This window comes from Ochlerotatus camptorhynchus, unplaced genomic scaffold (genome assembly GCF_037179485.1).
Source record: "Ochlerotatus camptorhynchus isolate MF236.1 unplaced genomic scaffold, CSIRO-AGI_Acam_v1.1 ptg000516l, whole genome shotgun sequence".
Lineage (NCBI taxonomy): Eukaryota > Metazoa > Arthropoda > Insecta > Diptera > Culicidae > Ochlerotatus > Ochlerotatus camptorhynchus.
The window spans coordinates 633,483-657,416 of record NW_027041000.1 but is presented as its reverse complement, the minus strand read 5'-3'; the positions used below and the strand labels follow the sequence as shown (position 1 = coordinate 657,416).

The following is a 23,934-nucleotide window of genomic DNA, read 5'->3' as shown; positions in this document are numbered from 1 at the left end:
AGCTACCGAACGAAGTTAATGAGAACACGTGATATGAAGGTTTGCGCCCATTATTCTCAAAAAAAAAAAAAAACAAAAAAAGCGCACCAACCGAATCAATTTTTATCTTCATCCGATAGGCCGAAGTGAATTCATTGGCGTTTCAATGGCGTTTCAATGCAGTAGGCCGAGTTTAGAATCCGTAGGCCGAGTTTGGCGTCAAGAAGCAGTGTTAGACTTTTGACAATATCTCAACAATTGGTTTCTTTTTATCAAATCTTACGGTACATACGGAAAGGTAAATAAATTTGGAAGCTATAAGTAATAATAACATTCCGTTTGGCGCGCTTCCTGCGCTAGATTAAGAAATATTAAGTTCGGGTTGTGCTTAATAGGCCGGAAATGGGGTAGTTAACCCTACCTATTGCTTCTAATTGAGGTTTACTTTCGACTTAGCTTTTAAGATTATCTGAGTAATTTTAAAACATGTTTCACTACCTGAACATATCTTTGAAATTTCCATGACACGTTGGTGTCTTGACGCTTTTCTATCACTGGAATTTACAAATGTTTTGTTATTAGATAAAGTGGTTTTTCGTGCAACGTTGCTTCGTAGATGCATGAATATCCTCTTCAGTTATTTTTTCTTCGTTCCACTAACGCCAATATCCATACACTTAGACTTTTCACATGATTTACCTTTATCCTCTCACTCCATTGATTTCCCACAGGGGTCCAAATGTTACCCAAAGAGCTCTTCTTGCCACGACCTAAATCAAATGGTATTTCGTTTCCATTCCTTCTGATGCATAATAACGGAAACGTAGTAGCTACTCGCGTGTGCCCTTGAAATGCCGGATCCTTTTGCACATTCTCTCTCTTTCCTTGCTGCAGGATCCCATAGAGATTTCAAGCTGAACATTGCATTAGGTCCTAAGTAACATTGACAGATTCTCTTCGTTGACTTTATCTTTGTATCTCCATGGGCATGTGAAGACATTCCCAGGGTTTTTCAGCACACAGATCGATAAAATAAGCTTTTATCTAGCATCTAATTCGACAAACACAACAAGAAATGGTTATGTACTTATGTTATTAACGAAAGAGAAAGTCGACCAAGAGAATCGATCAATGTTACTTAGGACCTAATGCAATGTTCAGCTTGATTTACAGTCCTTCGTATGCGATAGAGCACTAAAGAGTGTAGCACATTCCATTTCACACCTGCGTGTAAGTATCGAAATGTGTGGATTCAAACTCAAGTGCTGTTGAAATTTTCTATGGAGTTCAAATTCAGCATCCATCTCAGGAAAGATTAATATAATGAATAACCCAAATTTCTCGTTCATCCACGTTGGTGGGGTAGTTCAGAAGCCATCACCATGGTGTGCGTATGGATGGAAGGCACTGTGTAGGAATTTAGCGGGATACGTCCCTCGGGTGGTGTGGAAATGCTCCACAACACTTGATCTGCCTGGTTGGTGAGTATGATTGAGTTAAAAATTTTGCTTGGTCTGTGTTGTTGAAAATCTTCACATACAGCACGAACACTTATACCAATGTTTATCATTTTAGTTTACTGAATTGTGTAGACGAAACTGACCTGAATCGTATCCGGGATGTGTTCCATTGTGTGGGAAATTGCATTATTAAAAAAGTAATATGTGATCATCCTCTCTGAAACAACGATTCACATTGCTATTAACACAAAGTTACCGATGTAAACTTGGTTTTGGTAGCAACCGGAATATGATTCAAACCGGGTCTTGTTGCCAAACAGATTACACTGACCTAGTTGACCTTTTCCCATTGATCGGAAAAAGTGCCCCAGCTGACAAATAAAAATATAAATGAGCATCAACCCTTAGTAATTCCCGACGCTGCCATTTCCAAACCTATAGAATATTTCGAAAGTTAAACCCTCCGACACCAGGTCACGACCGGACCCCCAAATTATTGCGTGTTATTGCTCCGGCTTCCGTCCTTTTCAGTGCAGGTTTCCATTTTTCTTCAAGTAGATAGATACCTACATACTTTCCTTCTTGCTGCAACTTTATGGCGTGTCATTGTGTGGGCAGCGAAATTGTCTTTTAATGTTTCAATATTGGATCAGTCCCCTGAAGGGAGGTTTCTGTATCTTTCGGTTTTCCTTTTGCCTTGCCGTGCGCCGGGTACACCCCAGGAATTATGTCTTCCCACTAACCGAAGTGGATTGTGTGTCGCAGCCATTCGTTACACTAGCTGTGTACTCATTTGTGCTTAAAAAGTACCCTCTCGTCTTGTATGTATGTCGTTTGCCTGCAAGCTCCTCATTATTTCCAGCTTTCCTCTTTATAACTTTTAATTAAAACCTCACGAGGAAAATGAAAACGAATTTATTATAACGCCAGAACCGATTCTGTATTCATGAAAAAAGAAAACAAATTCCATTTCGATGGGAAAAATAATGAACTCCTGTTTGATTATTTATTTTCATCCTTTCTCTATCATTTCTGTCTTCCCATCAATACAGAGAGGACATTAAAGTGCTGCGGGAGAGCAATTCACCGAACAAGGAACGCCTGACGGTGCAGTGGCTGTCGCAGTCGATAGCGGAAATTCGCTCCGAACTGGCCGAGCTGCAGGAATCGTCCAGCAACGTGTCCAAGGACGCCCAGCTGCGCAACCAACTGATGGAGGACATCAATACGCTGCGGGCGGATTTTTCCACCATGAAGCTGGAGTTGGAATCGCTGCGTTCGCGTCAGGAGAAAACCGAGGTGTTGGTGCGGGAACTGCGCGAGGAAGCCGTCCAGAGTGCAGAGGACATCCGGCGAAGCTTGAGCCGGCAACGTGAGAAGGTAGGTGGAATTTAATTGTTTTTTCTGCGGTTGAAAGTCACCCCCGGCAGCATGCTCGATGACAGATACGGGTGGGGACGACAGAACAAAACGACGATGACATTGATAGGAATTCAATTAGTAATCGTGGGGTGTGAATTTCCAATGATACCGTTGCGTTGCATAGACCCTCTGGTAATATAAGATTATGAAGCTGATGGCCAGAAGGAAAACATCCTACTGTGGGTGACGGTTTTTCTGTCAATAATTACTCAGGATGTATAGAAAAACTGTACGCTTCGTTGAACATATGGCGATCAATAAATGGTTCATTGAAAGTTTTCCAAAAAGTGCAACTACCCAACAAATAATTTTTGCTGCAGAACAGTTTATAACTACAAAAAATAGTTACATAAGCCAATTTTTGAATGTTCATAAAATCAAAAATTCGTTCGTTTTTTTTTTTTGTTAAAAATGGAATGGGAAGAGATGTCCTCTAGCATGAAGCAAAAATATTTAGATTTAGAGGTGGCGCAAACGTCTTGAAAGGGCATTTGGATCTTTAACCGATCGATGCGTTAGTTCACGAGCTACATGGCTACATCACAAAGCCTATTAGAGCGTGTTGTGTAAATATTTATACACATTGTTCTCAAAACAAAAGAAGCGCTCCTAGCGAACTCGCTTTTTCTACCTTCATCCGTAGGCCGAAAAAAATCCAATGGCGTTTCAATGCGTTTGGATGTAATTGAAACTCGTAGAACGAATTTGGAATCAAGAGCTGTGTTAGATTTTTATTAATATCTCAATAATGTGTGGCTCTTTATCAAATTCAACAGTACTTATGGAAAGGGAAATAAATTTAGAAGTCATCTTTGATAGAAACATTTCATTTATTGTTAAAACCCGTTTAAGAAAGAGAGGTAAAGCGAGGGTTCTGCTTTGTAGAACGGACATTAGATCAATTTTGAATTTCTTTACACTATTCTCTTCATGACTGAGTTCCTGAAATGCTTGTAGGAAACATTATTGGTCTAATTTGGCACCAACTATAAGACTGACGAGAATTTCTATCTACACAGCAAAAAGTATAATTTTACATCCAGGAGGATGCACTTCAATCATGTCGAAAACCTCATGTAATTTTTATGGCCACAAAAATAAACAAATGCAGTAAAATCAGCGTAATGTAAATTTTGTCTTTTTTGGCAAGTAATATTACATCATATTTTCGATACGATTGAAGAGCATGTACTTTTATATGATATTAAGATTAATTTTTTGCTGTGTATTTTTCACAAATAAAATTTATAAACAATATTTAACCTACCATAACTGTGTAATTTTTTAACCCAACGCGAATTGTAGTACTAATATAAAACTAATATAAGGCTTTAAGATGAACAGTGACAGCTTTTTTCACCAAATCTGAATACTTATTTACCGTTATAAATATAATTATGTGTATCTAATCCTCCTAGAACACAGTATCCTTAAAATTCTTTCATACGGAATTTTGATAAAAAAAAATCAATCAAAAAAAAAGTCGTACATGTATCTTTGCCAGTTTTTGACCAAAACTGTTGTTTTTTGTACGATTATAAAGATAATGATGTTCACTAAAAGCATCAAGAACACAATAAACACATGATATAAAATTCCAACATTATTGTGTTAAAAAAAAAATACTTTTTGTCTTTGAAAGCTCGCGCGCAACGTGAAGGTGCGTGAAAAAGCTCTGTATGGTCGGTGTTGATGTTGGTTCGCTCGCAACTATTTTTGCAAAAAATTAAATGTTTTCGATTCGAAAGTTTTCCAAAAGTGCTTTTGAACGTGTTTCGCTGTTCGGTGTGGTGAAATTCGTGAATTCCCGATTGATTTTCAGTGGAAATTCCGTATCACAAAATTGCTCACCGAGTTCCTTCGTTCCCGAACGGTAACGAAGACGGGTTTGCTTTCGCGAGAGTGACGTTAATTGGATCCGTTTCTTTGCACTGATGCGTTTTTTGTAACCAGTGTGCTTGTGATTTTCATTGCCTTCCAGGTGGCCGGTTCACCGTGTTCGGATGTCACTGTTTCGGCGTGTAGTTCTATCGAGAGTCTCGTCACCGTGTACGAGTTTGAACACGGTCCGGTTGGCAAATTAGCCGGGGAAAGTGCTGATAATGTGTCCGTCGCGAGTTTTGGTGGTGATTCGGTGGACGACGTTGCCGTGAATCAGCAAGTTTACGGCTTGCAAAAGTGTCCGTCTGCTGGTTTCTCGCCAGTATCGGAGATTGTGAGCAAACTGAAGGATGCCTCGCTAGATACGCCCAAGACTGGACGGGCGGTAGCTGATGGTCGTGAATGGTTTCAAGGGAAAGCACAAGACGCGCACCTCCTCACAGATGACCATGACAATGCAAGAACATTTGTTTTCGCTGAAGGTAGTATTACAACAAAGTGTAGTAAATAGAGTTAGTGTGGAATAGAAAAGAGTAGAATCGAGTGAACGTGAAGCGTGATAGACCGTATGTAAACGGAATCTGATTAGTTCGGGAATGTTGACACAGCTAGAGGGATAAATATGAGGTACCTAAGCTTGTTTCAAAATCATCCAAGCCAGGATGGTTGATCTTAGAAATATCGACTTTGCAAACAAGGTTCGTTCTCTCCCAGATTGTGCTAAGCCATTCTTGAAAATGGCAATGATTTTAAAAAAATAAGCCGAGGCCCATCCCTCCCCTTTCCTCTCCTAATCAGAATTCGGATCCATCCTTACTCATAACCCCAGTTGAAAAGGCCAATGTTCTTGGTCAACACTTTGTGAATTCACATAACCTTGGCCAAGCCATGGTGAGTCCCTACGAGCCTGCAGTATCGGAGGCAATACTTAGAGTCGCTGCCACCCCCGTAGTTTTCCCTGACGAAAGTAGAATATTGGCTGATGAGGTGACAGCAGCGATTAAATCAACCAAGAACATAAAGGCCGCTGGTGTCGAATGATCGAGCAGTGGTCAACCTCGAGTTGAAAAACTTGAGTGTTGACTTCTTCGAGCACCTTGCAGCGATCTTCAATAAGTGTTTGGTGCTTGGCTACCTGCAGGCTGGACGTTAGCCAAAGTCATTCTAATCCGCAAACCTGGCAAAGACCCTACCAGTGCCAAATGCTATCGCCCCATCAGCCTCCATCTCGAAGGTATTCGAAAAGTTGATATTCAGCCGTCTGCTGGTATATTCAAATGATAATAACGTCTTTCTCAAAGAGCAATTCGGGTTTAGGAAAGGCCACTCTACCATCCACCAACTCGCACTGGTTACTTGCATCATCAAGCGGAACATGTCCGTTTCCAATACATCTGCCATGGCACTGTTGGACGTCGAGAAGGCGTTCGACAATGTCTCGCATGATGGCCTAGTGTACAATCTGCATCGATACAACTTGTCGGGCAGATCATTCCAGATTTTCTTAAACTAATCACCTTCTGATACGTTCAACGTTGATGCAGGGGTTCCCCAGGGTAGCCTCCTTGGTCCTATCCTCTTCAACATCTTCCTGGTGGTGGTATTTTGTCAATGTTTGCGGATGACACTGCATCATCTATAAGGGTCGAGTGATCCGTGCTCTGACGAGAAAACTCCAATCAGGTCTGGATGATTTGTCCGACTATTTCAAAAGCTGGAAGATTTGTATCAATGCAGCTAAAACACATAACATTCTATTTCCACACTCCAATGCACCTCGGCTTGTCCCGCCTGTCAACTTAAAAGTCCACCTTGATAATACTCACATAGAGTGGTCAAATGAAGTCATCTACCTTGGTTTCACCCTTGATAGTAAGTTGCTGTTCCGTTCCCATGTGGACAAATCATCCACCAAGTGCAACATTTTGATTAGGCCACTCTATACACTTATCAACAGAATGTCCACCCTTTCTATTAAAAACAAGCTTGCCGTCTACAAGCAAATCATCCGCCCGCCATTGAATACGGAACGCCAATATGGGAGAGCTGTGCTAAGTGCCATCACCTGAAATTCCAAAGGATCCAGAACAAGATCTTTAGGATGTTCCTCAAGAGTCCTCCACGGACTCGGAATTCTGAGATCCTCCGCCTGACTGGTCTTCAGACACTTGAGGAGTGGAATACGCTCATCATCGAAAGGTTCAGAGCCGCCTGTCTGAGATCATACGCAATCTTGCTAATTAGGTTAAGTTATTCGTAGTTAGGTAGGTTATCAAATTATTTTTAAATTCAAGCAAAACACATCCCAAAGGGGTATCTTGTAAACTAGTTGAAAAACGTTAACATATAAATTAGAATAACAAATTAAACAAAGATGAAGAGCTGAAGGGCTAATCAATTGGAATGTATGAACAATATAAAATTATAATTAATGAAAAGCGCATGCTAAACTTTAGTCGCGTTCAAAAAAGAGTAAAAAGAACTCATAAACAATGTTCCTCATTATTGTAAATTAAAAAATATTTATTGGCTCCGTGGAGTCCTTTTTGAAATTTGAGCCTAAAAACTAAAATAATTGAAAAAAAAAATCGAGTACGAGATGCACAGCAATTTAAATTTTGGAAAAACAAATGTGAGTTACCAAATCACAAAATTCACCGAGGGTAGGTTAGGTTACTTTATTAAGGAGACTTTCAGCCATTGGCTGGATTGGGATCCCCAGAAGAGGTTACGCCAAGTGACAAAGGATAACTATACATCCAGCTAATCCTTACAGCTTCTCTTTAAGTCCATAATGCTTATTTCAAATGAAATTCGCTTTCTAAACTAGGTGATTTCCATAAAATTCTGACAAAATTCCTTCCCGGGCAATTCAATTCTGTCGCTCACTCACTCACATCGTATGCTTCATCTGATAAACTTTCAACTGACACATTAATTTAGAAAAGAGGTCCCAACCATCCCCATCCACAGTGCTCGTTCTCGTGGGGGTAAATTCTCTCATTGGAATCAAATTTACGCCGAAGAAACCCCGACCCACAAAACCGAGCAAAGTTTTGGTTCGGAGCTGCTCCGTAACAGTGATTTAATTTGGATAATGAGCAAGCCATAAGGAACGAGCGGAGAAAAAAAATATCACGGTAGAAAACGGATTTGGCTAGCAGCAAGTTGAACCATGTGGACCATTTCCCAGCTTCTTGAGAGGGTTTGTCTCCGGAGGCAGCTCAGACTGATTCCGGCGAGGGACGACCAATTTGTACTTTGCGTGGTTGCAGTCGCACGAGGTCGAGAGTAATTTAATTTTATGATAATGTTGGAGCAATTCCAATTTGTGGCTATTTAAACTAAGGATTATTGATTGTTTGACCCTTTTTCTGTCTAATTACGAGGATGGGTTTGCCGCATTGCCAAATCAAAGTTAAAGACTGTCAGCTTGATAGTCAAGTAACGCAATTTTCAAATGAAATCGTTTTACTCATTGTATTGGAACTCAACTGGCCGAGGTGAGCGATATCAAGCGAGCAGGAATTCAATTTTCCCGGGCTTAATTGTGTTTGGTTGGAAAATATTTGCAAATTCAGTTACCTCAACACGGCGCGCACGACAGTCAGAGGCAATGGCAGTAAAAACAGCACGAGAATTGGAGCAAACAAAAAATATGGGGTAAAATATCGGGCGATGTCTGGATACTGGATTGAGCACTGGAATGCAGTTATGGGTCCTGAATTGAATCCGGCGAGAAAAGAGTGCGGTACGAGGTGAAGAGACTTAATTAAAAATGTAAATGTGTAACTGTTTCATAAATTCAGGATGTAAATACAATTTGTTTATTTTTCTTTCGGCTCATCCGAATGGGCATTTGACCGAGATGCGTGAGCATTAATATCCGAATGTTGAGGAGTAGTGGAGTAGGAATAATACTATGCAACGGTGTAATGTTGAAGATTTATTAATTGAATTAAAAAAATAATATTCGATAAAGTTTATAGTAAATCTTTCAATTTATCACGCTCAAAAAATTCTAACATGTCGCAGAATTAGCTGAATGTTTTTTGTATAGAAATGTTATCAGAATAATTACAGTTGTATACATTTGTATCTACTTTGCAGTTATTCGAATAATGTTACACCAAATATTATAAATTCACAATACGGTTCACTCTTATATTATCCCCAAGACACGATTTTTCCCGACACTAGCGGCTCTAGTGACGCGAAAGGTGAGTAGTACACTGTAAATTGAGTGTAACAAAGCTATCAAAAACAACTCACAGTTGAGTAAAATTTTACTTACAAGTTAAGAAAAAAAATATCCAAAATTAAATTTATATCTCAAGCGCCGCCGGGATTTTCTGAGGTATAAAATCTCTGATCACGAAGGATGGGTGTGGGAGCTGCTTCCCTGGCGTTGGTAGCATTGGTACGAGCATAGGTACTCAGTACGGAAAACAAATCAAGAAAAAAAAAAGTTTATTTCACCCAACTAGGTACTAAAGTGTGGGAAATCAAAAGTAAATAAAGTCCCATGTACTAAATTAATCATGTTTTGTTGTTGACATCATCCATATCCAGAGGGCCAGGTAATTAAAGCAGTAGTTAATGGAATTAATCTAATTACAGCCGTTGCCTGCGTTGGAGTTAAAGGTTATTGCGTGCCCCTAACCATAAACACTCTCCACAGTCCAGCCCACAACATTCAACTTTATCGTTTTTGTTTTGACCTATGATGGTTTTGACGTATGATAGAGAAAGCTAGTAACTAGAGAAACATGTGAAAAGGCCTATTTACCAAATGTAAACAATTACTTTAAACGTTGATTTCTCGTGAATATAGACTCAATCTGGCAAACCGACACCAGCATCTGAGAGATAATTTGCTCTATCAGATGGTATAGTTAGCTTGAGTGGGCATGTTGCAATTCGGGAACAACCGGCGTTGAAATGCATTGCTTACATTTGGCTCGTATGCCTTTGCACATGTTGCTGGGGAACGAAGTACCCAACACACTAACTTGAAAGTTATTTTACGATAAACACAATTTAAGAAGATGGGTAAAAAACACCCATTTATTGACAGACCTCCCATTTACCCATGAATGAGTAAACCTTGGCTTACCCATTAAATGAGGAGGGGCACTTTTTTTTTTGTTTATTAATTTATTTGATAAGGCTCAACCGAATTAACTTAACAGAGCCGAGGATTCTTGGTCACTATACAATACATCTTAAAGCTATAGTCAAAAGGTACAACACAATAAACACTTTATCTTCCGCTATCCAAAAAGCCTCCTCCATCAGAACTGGAGCCGCTTCCAGTAGTTTCATTGTATGGCAAATTTTTGTACGCCAACGAGGGTCAGAGCGCGTCCATTGCAGCAATGGACGCAAAATGTGGTCAGCACTCACACACTCATCACGAAACGGTTGCTTTCCAAAGTCGACGACGCATCGACCGAAAGAACTGCTGATGAAGAACAATGAGGAGGACCACACAATGGTTGCTGCCGAGTAAACAGACGATCGCGTAGCACACATCGAGAGTGCCCAACAAACAATTTTAGCTGTAGATCAGCTTATACAGACAACAATTAGCTGCATAAGGCAATTTTCGGTTGTATAAGCTAGTCTGCAGCTAAAATTGTTAGTTGGGTGGCCTGCTTTTGTCAACAGCCGAGTGAACACTGAGGGGCACTTTTATAATCTGCATTTGCTTTTATTTGACACATCTAAAGCAAACCCCACACGCATCAATATATTGAAGCGAAGGGGAATTATTGACAATAATATTGATAATGTGAATTCAGAAATATTGTCAATCTCGATGTATTGACGTCAATATAGAATGTATTGACAATACGATTATTGTCAATAAAAGCAATCGTGTAGGGTTCACTTAACACATAACATATACGAAACTTCATGCAGAATAGCTGACTAAAAGCTGATCCCTTTTTTTGTGTTGCCTCAGTGGTATAACTGGCATAGTTGGACATCGATGTGTCAATACAAAATTTTCGTGATATCAATACTCAGCGTTTATAAGGACCAATGTCGAAAACGTAAGCAATGGCTTCTATCTTAAATTTCTCGTAGTTCGAAGTCAATCAATGTAAACCACCAATTCTATCAGATAGGAAGACTCTCGCTCTACACAACCATTGTGGTGGTTTACTTGAGTGAGTTTTCATGCTCGAGAAATTCGCCGAAAAAGTAATTATTTACGTTTGTGGCATTGCACAGTGGTACAGAATGCAGATTTAGGTGGAATGATATGTTTTGAGCCTGAAATTGAAACTTTAGACTAAAAGTCTCTTCTACAAAGTTGTTCCTTATAGTAAGGCCCTCATTTTATGACAATGAATTCTAGGGTGGTTCCTATTATCATTAAAATCAAAAATCTAACTTTTTTGTTTGAATAAATTAAGGTATACATTCTTTGGCAAAGTTATATCTGAGCTAATTTCAAGCAACTTTGTTGAAAATAACTTTTTTGTATCTCTTAAATTGGTCGATTTAGAGCTATTTTCTTGAATTGAGTTACGGTGGCTCTTAAAACAACAGGTGTTTTGCTCTATTTTTCTTATTTCGAATTTCTCAGCAAAAAAAAAGTATCAAAATTGTGCTGTAAATAGTTGGGTCGCAGGTCGTCGCATAAAAAATCGGCAAAAATATCTACTTTTTAAATTATACAAACGTTAATATTTTGCTGTGTGAAACAAGGTGATGATTTGGTTAAAGCTAGCTATAAAATTGTAAATAAAGAACGTAAATGGTTAAGGAAAAACTAGGACATGAGTTCAGGAATACTAAGAAGACATATAATTATAAACCACGTTGGAATTATTTAAATAAAATTGACTACCCCCTTGATCCCCGTACTCATTTTACAGCTGGTCTAATGAATTTGACAGATTGATATCCTTCTATACCACTTGAAATTACTAAAATCGGGTTGATTTTGGATGATCGAGTTCCACATATGTTATGTGCCTCTAAGTTAATAGTACATTCAAACTATAGCAGATATCACGTGATGATGTCATATTATATTACGTTATTTCGTTATTAATATCAACTATAGTCTGAACGTAGTATCATAGAGGTAACTCTAAGACTAGAAGGTCCCGAAATAACGTGTTCAACTTTTTGGCTCAGCTCTGGTACTCTCTTCGGTCCCAAGCTAATCGATTCACCTCTCGAAACATAGGAAAAACCGATAACCCCTTATTTTATCTGTCAAACTTTCATAGCGAATCAAAACAAACATTGCGTAGTACTAGAATTTTGACTAGAATGGGATACGTTAATCGTTTGTTTGGGACCAATAGGCTAGTCAAGTAGTGAGTCAATTTAAAATCGTTAGTTTCGTATTGATTGTTGGTAGTACAATGTCATGACGCCAGAGTAGGTGTGTTACAGGCATGAGAAAGCTAATACTGTTTGCCACACCTTTTATTTATTATTTTTTTATGTTCAACAAGAAACTATTGAAAAAGTAGTAAATGTAAAGCATTGTCCAAAAGCGTCAAAATAATTAACAAATCCACTAATTACGTACGTGCATATGCTGCTTCCCCAGCACAGTCGTCAGAGAGTAGTAAGTAGACGAAACATGTCGATATAGCATTATGAAGAGGTTCTGTAGTTCAGTGGTTACCGTTTCTGCTGTTTCTTGCCATTTTTCACTTTGCCTTATTGTATCCCCACTAGATTTAAATAAAGAACAAATTCTGCTTTAACCGATCACATCACTTACCACAGTGAATCCTAATCTAAAAATAACATACCTCACTTACACTACTATCCTTCCCGAGATAGCCGTGGAGATGTAGAGGTATTCTCGGTCTCTAGTAACAACCGGACGTCGAACTAATCATCCTTCCCTCCCCCAAAAGACCGGGAGGACGTGGCCGGCGCTGTGAATTCATCTATAGAATGAATTAATGTGCTTGTACATTGAAGATGGAAAGCTTATCCCATGCACCCATCTATGTAGTTCTTTGTGCAAGTGGATTAGTTGTGATCATTCACGGAGAGGCAACTACGAAGTACACGGTCAGATAACTTTAACTCGACGGCAAACACATTCATTGATACGTTTATTGTTGTGGATGATAGAAGAGCATAGCAGAAATAGTGCGAAATAGGAAGCTATGGTCATCACAAAAGAGAAAATCGAAAAAGCGAATTGGCTTTCACCCTTCTGCTTCTTATACCCCGTTCACATTACAACGTATATCACGTGATATACGCTGTCTTGCAATGAGCACTCATACATCTAGTTTTCACTGGAAATCCTATGTATGAGTGCTCATTGCAAGACAGTCTATATTACGTGATATAGGCTGTAATGTGAACGGGGTATAAGCCCCTTACAGTCATCGTCATAGCATCGTATCGCTTTTGATTCTAGGGCACTTGCTGGTTGCAATTTTTAGATCAGGATTCACTGTGATGCGATCAGTTGTAAGCAGCAGAAATTTCCTTCCCAACTCTCTTGTGGAATCTTTTAGTGGCTCTAAAAAGGGCCGATAGATTTCGACGGAAAAATTAATAGCGTTCACCACAAATACGAAGAACCAGCTGAATGTCCTTTGACAGAATTGTGACCCGCTTGGCGTGAATGGCGAACAGACCGACTAGATAGGTCGGTTTATTTCACTCATCAAGGGTATACTTATACCTGCGTCAAGTAGCATGTTATTAATACAGGGAGAGTACAATACATACAGTGGGAAGCAAAATACTGAAAAGGGGAGGAGTTTCGCTTCTTATGCTACGGGCACAAAACGAGACACCACCGTCAAAACTAATATCAAGCAGTACAGTTCGGTCTTTGCTCGCTCTGTCGAGTAGTTCGATTAACCTATAGTTTGTTACAAACGTTCGCAGATATACTGTACGTCGCGTCGTCAGTAGTGTCGGTCGCATAGCGTGATGGGAAGACAGCGCTCTCGGAGCAGACTTCGTGACCAAGCGGAGAAGAAGAACAGTGGTGAGGGTAGCTCGGTACCTACCTCAAATAGGTACGCTACTCTGCCCACCGATGTTGGAAATACCAACCCAGTCCCGGTGAAGCGGACGAAAAAGAGGAAGAAGAATCAAGGACAGTCCGATGGTACGAGCGGACGCGACGATGTTACCGCGACGAACGCCAGCGACATCGGTGATTTCGGCGACGCCGTCAAAACCGAGAATTCTGCCGGCCCGAGTGCGGTGAAAATCAAGCTTCCTCCACTGGTGGTGAAGCAAGTACCACTCAACACGCTGATTGGCGATCTCTCATCGCTGGGCGTTGCCGCTGAATTTAAGCTCGGCAGGATCGGCACCAAGGTGATGCTGCGAACAAAAGCGGAGTACGAAGAGGCCGTGAAATATCTGAAGGATTCCAAGGCGGAATTCTTCACGCACGACATCCCCGGCGAGAAGCCCTTCAAGGTAGTCATCAGGGGTCTACCAAATTTCGACCCCAAGATGGTCGAAGCTGAAATCAACCGGTACAAGCTAGCCCCAATCGCTGTATTCCGAATGACAAGGAGAGACGAAAACGTGAAGACATACCCGGATTGTCTTTTCCTGGTGCACTTCCAGAAAGGGACGGTGACTCTCAATGCGCTGCAAGCCATCCGATCGATCTACTCCATCATCGTACGATGGGAGCCATACCGTGGCGGCCATCGTGACGTAACGCAGTGCCAGCGGTGCCTCAATTTTGGTCACGGTACCCGCAATTGCAACATCAAGCCACGCTGCAGCAACTGCGCTCAAGAACACGCCACTTCCAACTGCCCTGCGGATGGAGCCGTGGCGTTAAAATGCGCCAACTGTGGTGGTGCACATCAAGGTTCCGACAGACAGTGCTCCAAACGCGAGGACTTCAAACGCATCCGAAAGCAGGCGTCAAGCAACAATCAACCAGGACGCAAGAAGGACAAAACCCCAGCATTCAGGACGGAGGATTTTCCGCCTCTTCGTGCTCCCCAGCCAAGGCAAGCGTATTCGCGGGTGAAACCCGCCCCTCCTCAAGAAGCTTCCGGTGATTCTGCTGGCCAAAGCTCTCCACCCCCCCCTGGATTCTGGAGACAACCAACAACGCAAAACAACAACCCCGATCTGTTCTCAGCGGATGAACTGATGGAAATTTTCGTCAACATGTCCGGTGCTCTTCGTAAGTGCCGCAATAAGCCCGAACAGATCCAAGTGCTCGGTAAGTTCATCATCCAGTATGGCGTCTAAACCGCTAACTATCGTCACCTGGAATGCTTGCTCCGTAAGAGCAAAAAGGATTGAGCTTGCCGACTTCCTCCGCAAGCACAGCATCGACGTGGGCCTTCTAACCGAGACCCATCTAAAGTCCGGCGACAGCTTCTGGTTGCCTGACCACAACATTATCCGGCTTGATCGCACCAGCTCCAGGGGGGGTGGTGTTGCGGTCGTCGTCAAGAAAGGAATAAAATACCACACTCTGTCCCATATCCGCACCTCTATCATCGAGGCCCTTGGTGTGGAGGTGGAGTCGTCGACTGGATACGTCCAGTTCATCGCCGTCTACTGCCCTCGACAGTGTGCCGCCAGCAGTGGACTAGCGGCTAAATTCAAGAAGGACCTGTCCACCATCACCCGTACCGGTTCCCGCTTCGTAGTTGGAGGAGATCTGAATGCTCGCCATGAGGCCTGGCGGAACTACCAGCAGAACCAGAACGGTCGTCTCCTGTTCGACCACTCACAGCATGGGCTGTACTCCGTTTGGTTTTCGGATGAACCAACATTCATCTCACCGGCGGGCAACCCATCGACGCTAGACCTGTTCCTGACAAATATCGGCTTGTCCAAGCCAGTAGCCTTGAACGAACTCAGCTCCGACCACCAACCGGTGGTGTCTGAGCTGGGCTGCAACGTGGCTCCTGCTTCAAGCCTGCGCAAGGACTACCATCACGTAAACTGGGCCCAATTTGGACGCGTGGTAGACAGGCACATCATCGACAACCCGCCGCTTGACACCGTGGAGGACATCGACCGAGCGTTGGAGGGACTCCACCAAGCCATAACCGTGGCTGACGAGACGTGCGTCCGACGAGTTCCTGTGAGGGGTAAGTTTATTGCTATTGATTCCCACACCCAACTCTTAATTCGCCTGAGAAATGTTCGTAGACGCCAGTTTCAGAGGACTGGAGATCAAGCGATGAAACGTGAAATGGCCGATCTGAACAAGGAGATTGCTTCCAGAATGGTCTCACTCCGGAACAAAAGTTTCGGGCGGCTTGTCCAGAATCTGGACGACCGCTCCAGACCATTCTGGAAAGTTGCCAAGGTCTTAAAGACGCACCCTAAACCCATTCCGCCACTAAAAGATGAAAATGATGACGATCGGCTCATAATTACCCCTCAGGAGAAAGCAAATGCGATTGGTGAGCATATTGCCAAATCGCACATGCTTGGCTCCAACATCCAAAGTCCGCTCGAAGTTCAGGTTGAGCAATGCGTACTCAACCTTGATTCCTCCCCTTCAAGGATAGGAGGATAGAATCACAGTGGAACAGATTTGCTCAGCGCTGAAATGCACCAAAAACATGAAGGCCCCCGGGTTTGACGGAATATTCAACCTAGTGTTGAAAAATCTCAGCATGAAGGTTCACTCTCTGCTGGCTGCTGTCTTCAACAGATGCTTGGAACTGCACTACTTTCCAAGTATCTGGAAGACAGCGAAAATCATACCTATCCGCAAACCCGGGAAGGACCCAACGCTAGCTTCAAGCTACAGACCAATCAGCCTCCTTTCAGCGCTGAGCAAATTGTTCGAGAAACTCATTCTCAATCGTTTGCTCAAGTTTGTCGAGGAAAATAACATTCTCCTTCCGGAACAGTTTGGGTTCAGAAAGAGGCACTCCACCAATCACCAGCTGGTGCGGGTGATGAATAACATCCGAAGTAACAAAGCTGTATCCAAGTCCACAGCCATGGCCTTGTTAGACGTTGAGAAAGCGTTTGATAATGTCTGGCACAATGGGCTTGTATACAAGCTTTGTAACTTCAACTTTCCATTACATCTGGTTAAAATCACCCGTAGCTACCTCCAGCAAAGGTCGTTTAAGGTATCGTTGAATGGTTGTCTTTCAGACACGTTTTCCATCCCAGCAGGAGTCCCGCAAGGCAGTCTGCTGGGCCCCTTGCTTTACAGCATTTACACTTCCGACATTCCTCCCCTTGGAGACGGTTGCGTGTTTTTCCTGTTCGCAGATGATACCGCAATAGCCGTCAAAGGAAGGATGCCTCGCGAAATAACGAACAAACTTCAACGATGCCTTAACGCCTTTGCTGATTATGCCACCACGTGGAAAATCAAAATCAATGCCTCCAAAACACAAACAATCATGTTCCTCCATCGGCAATCACCCAAACTAAAACCGGCTCCCTCTTGTACTGTAATCATGGATGGCACAAGGGTTGAGTGGTCCGCCGAAGTAACCTATCTCGGGATGTTGTTCGATGAAAAGCTCCTCTTCCGTTCGCATGTAGAGAAAACAGTAGTCAAGTGTTCTGCCTTGGTTAGGTGTCTGTATCCGCTGATTTGCCGCAGATCTCGCCTCTCAAGGGTGAACAAACTGGCCGTCTACAAACAAATCATAGCACCTGCGATCCTCTACGCAGCTCCGGTGTGGGAATCATGTGCACAGACTCACAGGAACAAAATCCAGGTCGCTCAGAATAGAGTGCTGAGGATGGTTCTTGATCGTCCTTTCGACACTAGAATATCAAATTTACATGAAGAGGCAGGCATTGCCAAAATAGATTCCAAAATTAACGAAATTAAGACTAAATTTGCACAAAAATGTAATTTATCAGAACATGCTTTGATAAGCAATTTGTATATAGTAGGTTAGGTGTACATAGTAGTTGTAGGTTAGTTGTAGTGTTAAATAGTAGTTATAAGTAGTCTCCTTTTTCCAATTCAAATCAAACCAATCCCACCAAGGTGGTCATACTTTAAAATAGGCCTGATAGGACTAGGAACTGTAAATAATAATTAAAATATCAAATGTACTAAAGTTGAAAAGACGCATCTGTGTCACTTGAAAATTCATACATGTAAACCACACAATCACAAGAAATAAAGATCATTTAAATGCAAAAACAAAACTAATATGAGTTATTCTCTACCGACGCGAACAGCTAAACTATGGCACTGAAAACCAGTGGAAAGGCCGCCAAGAAGTCCGGAAAGGCGCAGAAAGTCATCGTCAAGGGAGAGAAGAAGAAGAGGAGATAGCGCAGGAAAGAAAGCTATGCCATCTACATCTACAAGGTGTTGAAGCAGGTCCACCCGGACACCGGAGTCTCGTTGAAGGCCATGAGCATCATGAACAGCTTCGTCAATGACATCTTCGAACGTATTGCTGCTGAGTCGTCCCGTCTGGCTCAATAGACCAAACGCTCGACGATCACCTCCCACGAAATCCAAACTGCTGTCCGTCTGCTGCTGCCGGGTGAGTTGGCCAAGCACGCTGTCTCTGAAGGAACCAAGGCCGTCTCCAAGTACACTAGCTCCAAGTAAATTCGTACCATCCAAAAAATCAATCGGCCCTTTTCAGGGCCACAAATTGATTTCCAACGTGAAAGAGGGTTTGATGATTTATTGAAATTTTAAATGTTCGAAAGCAGCGTTAGCAAAGTTCGCGATGAGATATCAGTTGATTTACCTTATGAAAATAATGTTGACAAAAAGAATAAGAGGTTGCATCCATGACACGACCGTACGGTTTTGACGTAGGACGTCTTGGATTTCTATATGGGGGTACACATTGTGAAAACCGAATATGGAGCATGAATTAATTGTGACACGCTTGGCATGGATGGCGAACAGATCGACTAGATAGGCCTCGTTGAATTCCTGTAGGGCCATTATCGGCCGAGCTCTGGAAGCGCAGATCGGTCTTGAAGTCCTGGGCGATTTCACGGATCAGACGCTTGAAAGGCAACTGGCAGTCAGCAGCTCGGTCGATTTCTGGTAACGACGGATCTCACGCAGAGCGACAGTTCCTGGCCGGTAGCGATGAGACTTCTTCACTCCTCCATCTGTTTGAGAGGAGCCTTTCCTCCGGTGGACTTACGAGCGGTCTGCTTGGTGTGGCCATTATACGATGTGGATACGTTGAACGCAACCTGTTGAATAAAAATTTTAATTACCCAGCACAATCATGGGCATTGGCTCCAAGCAATATTTCATCAGATTCAAGACAAATCTGTACGATAGTAAATAGAACAGAAAATGAAAATATGAAAAAGAGGTAAGGAAAATAATTAAAATATGGATCAGATTAATACCTGGCTGCATAAAGATACACATTACCATTTATTATATAAGACCACGTAGTCCTACGTCACCATTGCGTACAACCCCATAGGGCTGTCCCTTGTAGTTTTTTTTTAATTACTGTAGCGCATCTAGTTGTCGTAGCAAGAAATTATTGACGTGGAACGTAATGGAACGTAACAGACGTGAAAAAATTCTGCACACTCACATTTTGATGGACGATTAAGCTTACGTAAAAATGGACTTTGGACAAATCCCGGGCCAAAATTTTACTTTGCTTACATAAAAGGGATGCTTCGGATGAATACAAATTTGTCTTTGCAGATAAATTCGCTCGCAAGTTGATGATTTGGCATCTGCAGTTGCGGATGGACAACTTAACAAGGAGGAGTGTCTAAAGATCATAATTTTGCCATTCATGCAATCACACGAAGGTCCCGTAAAGTGCTGGCCTGACTTAACCAGCTGCAATTACAGCCGCGATGTCATAGAATGGTATAAGCAGAATAATGTCGATTTTATTGAGAAAGGTATCAATCCACCAAATTGTCCAGATTTTCGTCCCATTGAAACAATTTAGGCAAGGGGGCGACCCTGGCATAGCATCCATACCTCTCACGCCAAAGCCACGAGCGTTAATGTGACTATAATAATAATAAAAAAAAAGACAATTATCAAGCGCAAGTTTAAGATATGTGGCAAAACAATCAAAACAATATCTGATTTGGAGAAGGGGTGGAATTTTTCCCTTAAAGTTAAATAAAAATTCTACAAAATGATACCTTTAGCGTTTTTGTACTTTATTTCCCCTTGGAGAAATGACCTGTTTTATGCGGCCAAACTCTAAATGGAACAGACTTGAGTAGTAGTAATACCTTGGAGTCATTCATGTCCACGAGGGATTCGACAAGTTAAAGGCAAGGTTGCAAAGACTCATTTCAGCTAAAACAATGTTTTTCTAAATTATGAAATAATTAGATGCCATGATCAAATTTTGAATTGGTAGGATACAAGAAGAGGTTGCAAAGAATGTGTTTGACATATCAAACCTGTTTATTTCACTTCATGACAGTCACAATCAGCGATTTTTCACAAACTCACTCACTCACTCACTCACTCACTCAGCGATCAGCAAATTGCTGATTGTGACTCATAGAAAGCAAAATTTACAGGTTTTATGTTTCCAACGCATACTTTGTAACCTCTTCTTGTAAGTTACAAGTAAAACATGCCATCATACCATCTTTTGGTTTTATTATTCCGAAAAACATTATTTTAGCTGAAATGAGTCTTTGCAACCTTGGTTAAAGGTATAACCCGAGCAATGTCGGTAAACAAAATGAAAGCAAATCGATATTAAAGATTGCAGTTCCTATCATAATGAAAAGTCATTTTTGTTTCAATTGTCACGACATTAGTCTGATATCATATTGTGCTTTCATTATGCAGTCAAGACTTATAAAATGAATGCAACTTAACTTCAAGTTTTGCTATTAACGTCTTGTTTGAAATTTAATTTAAGCTCATCTGTCGTTTAACTAACGATTATTGATTTTGGATCATTCGTTACTTGCCTGGGGTGAGATTTCAGCTCAAGTCTTTCAGGGTGAGAAACATGGATGCTAACGATTTATGCCAGGCCCGTATGAATGCAAAATCAGAAATCAAATTGATTTCTTTGAAAGCAAGATTAGTTTTCCGTTTAATTCAACAGTGTATAAGTTGGCTCTCATTTCTGCTGTGTTAACCGTTAAGTCAACCAAAATGAGATCAACTGGAGTATTCAAAATAAGTTACATCATAACAGCAAATTTTGATTTCAATTTGATCTCCAGCTTTGCTCGGGAAACGTATATACCGTTACCACATTCGGTAGCATAAGTTTTAATTTTCTCACAGGATTACTCCTTCTCGGTTTGCATAAGTTACGATATGTTGGTGTTTTCACAGGAACAGTTTTCGATAAACAGTAAGCAAATACCTACACATATACCGCACCATACCATCCATTCTCAGCCACCTCCAGCGCAAAGCAGTCAACCTGCACCGCCCATTTGTAAGCCGTAAACCACAGAATGGAGGATATAAATGTTGCGAATTAGCATAATATAGGAAACCACCACCACCAATGCCACCATCCCACCGACCATATGCTGCCGTTTCGCGTGAAATATGTTCGTTTGGAGATACATATCATCACGGTCGACCCAGAAATGCAATGTTATAGGTATCCACACAGCATCGCTAGTATATGTGAGCTTTTAGCTACCCTCCAACATCCACGGAAGCCTGTTCTCATTTCCCACTGGGTTAAATGCTATAGGTATCCCGACCGGAGACTGACTGACTAGTTGACTGACTTTGTGCGGGTGCGAGCGTACTAATGGTGTAGATATTCGTAAGCTCAAATTTAGAGGTATCAAATGCGGGGTTGTAAGTTTTCCGGCGAATGTATAAATTATAACTGTAAAGTTGCATCAGAGAAACACTAACCTCAGCCCCCATCGTCCTCGATGTCGTCGTTGGCAGAAGTGTGCTCCTATTCGTGCAAAACGTTCGTAGAAGCGTGGGAGCTGTGTGCATGTTGTGCATGATCCATGGTGCGGAAAATTTCTCAGTGCACTGCTACCTACCAGTGTTGTCGAAGAAAATGAAGCAAACGATGTTTAAGATATTCCATGGCTTCGTATCCTTGGGCTAGGAAACACACCATCAGTTAGGTAGTTTCTTGTTTCCGTTTCTAGGTGAAGAATCTGTGCTATAGTTGGGAATTGCATAAATGTAGTACCCAAGTAACCATAGAGCATTTCCACGCCAAATAGCGGATCGGTTGCACATTACTCTATTCAGTTTGAATGAAACTTTGCACATATGTTGGATGTTACCCACGAAGACAGTTTTCATTAAACAATTGTAAATTTTTACGGACTTATTTTGTATAAGGGCATATGTAAAAAATTTGTTTTATTTTTCAAAAAATACTATATCGAAAACGGAATAGTTGATCAAAATGACGTCTGAGAAAAAGTTACATGCTTAACGAAAAAAATTATGCACTGAGAGAAAAATCACTGTAAAATCACGTTCATAGTCTAATTGACAGTATTCTCAAAAGACCTATCGATTGTTTGTAATGGAAAAAGCTTAAATGATGCTTTTATACAGCCATTCCATAGCAAAACAATATTGTGGTTCTCAGAATTTCGTAAAAAAAATATATCACAAAATATTAGATCACTATTTTTAATTTTGTCATTGAGGTGACCATATCCATGAGAGTTTTCAGTCAATTCTCCAATGCGACTAGACTACCATGCATCTCCATTGATTTATAGCGAATGTAACATGGTCACGACGCATGGTAGTCTAGTGACATAGGAGTATTGAGTGAAAACCCAAAACTAGATAAGGGGCTGTCCATAAACTACGTAGACACTTAGGGGGAGGGGGTATTCCGAAAATTTCTACGCTTGTCTACGGAGGGGGGGGGGGTAAAGGTCCTGTCTACGTGATTGTATTAGAACGATTTTTTTTATATTTAGCCGCTTACTACTGTACACTAAGGAATAACTAATTTTACACGTGACGGAATCCGTCTTTGACATAAAAGATGAGACGTAAACAAACATGCCATGTAATATTAAATGCTCCGAGACTGAAAAGTTCATTGCTCGACGAAAAGTGCGTTTGATTGAACTATATTTCGCGTCTGTTATGACTCAAATTTATGTCACAATTGACGCTCGTATATGTCACTCTCAAAGCACCTAAATTTACACGATTTTTTCCTAAGTATTTGTGATGCTTCCATCTACAAGTTAATTTGTTTTTATAAATACAGTAACTCAAATTTGGCAGCCCCTTCATGCATTAATCTTGTATCTTTCAATAATTTCACATAACCGTAATCACAAATTATTCTCATTCATCTGCAAGATGGATGTCTACTGTATACTTTGGTGCAATAAGACCACTGAAATAGCGCATGGGTTTCGTAGAAAATTAGAAAAAAAAAATTAAAAAAGGGGATGACAAAACCGGATCATTACCGTAGTCTAAACCCAGTTCCAAGCCTTGCAAATGGCAGTGCGCACCTCGATACAATTCAAATTTCAAAAGAAAACAATCCAGCTAACGTTTGTCAGCAAACAAAGAGACACCATTTTGATTTCGGAAACAGGCAGAATAAAATTGGAGAAAAGGACATTTATTCCGAATAGAAAATTTTTCACAGAGACATTAAAAACTAAACTACACAGATAAAAATTCTGAATTTTAATTGTGATGTAAACATTCATCCACGTAAACTTGTATTTCATTTCACACAACCGAGCAACTTGTAAACAATGTTGTTTACAAAGTTGGGCTTTTGTATACAATATTTGCTAGATTGCATGAAACGTGTCAGAATTTTACATGATATTTAATGTAAACTTATATGATATGTTACGCTCCATTTATGTGCATCATATTGAACAGAAATTTACACTATTTTTTCGCCCTGTGTAGAAAATATTACAATCATTGAAAGTTATGAGGAAAACATAATTCTCATGAATCAACAGTTGAATTGCATAAAATTTGTTATGATTAAAAGCCTCAATGCAATTTTGGATAAATCAGGATGAGATGTTGACCGAATTATGTTAATATTTGGCCTTTTTTGGTAAGTCTATTAAATTTAAATGACCATTATCTGGAGTATTCTGCAGTTAGAATAAAATATAAGATCAGCAGTGAAATGCTGTTTCAGTTAATCTAAAAGGATTCCATTTCGTTTAGTACAAACGGTTGAAGGCCGGCGCATAATGGATAAAGCGTCACGCACATTTGATCCGGTTGTAATACGTTGCTGCAAAATAAAAGCTAAATCTACTGTCT

At 41.0% G+C, this 23,934-nt stretch overlaps 1 protein-coding gene across 1 annotated transcript in view; it reads left to right on the top strand.

Moving 5' to 3' along the window:
* sca (scabrous) overlaps positions 1-23,934 on the top strand; it is a 157,515-nt gene that overhangs the window by 47,944 nt on the left and 85,637 nt on the right. Inside the window, exon 2 of the mRNA XM_065236011.1 lies at positions 2,492-2,819. Within this exon, the coding sequence (XP_065092083.1) occupies positions 2,492-2,819 (328 nt within the window). The remainder of the gene's footprint in view (positions 1-2,491; positions 2,820-23,934) is intronic.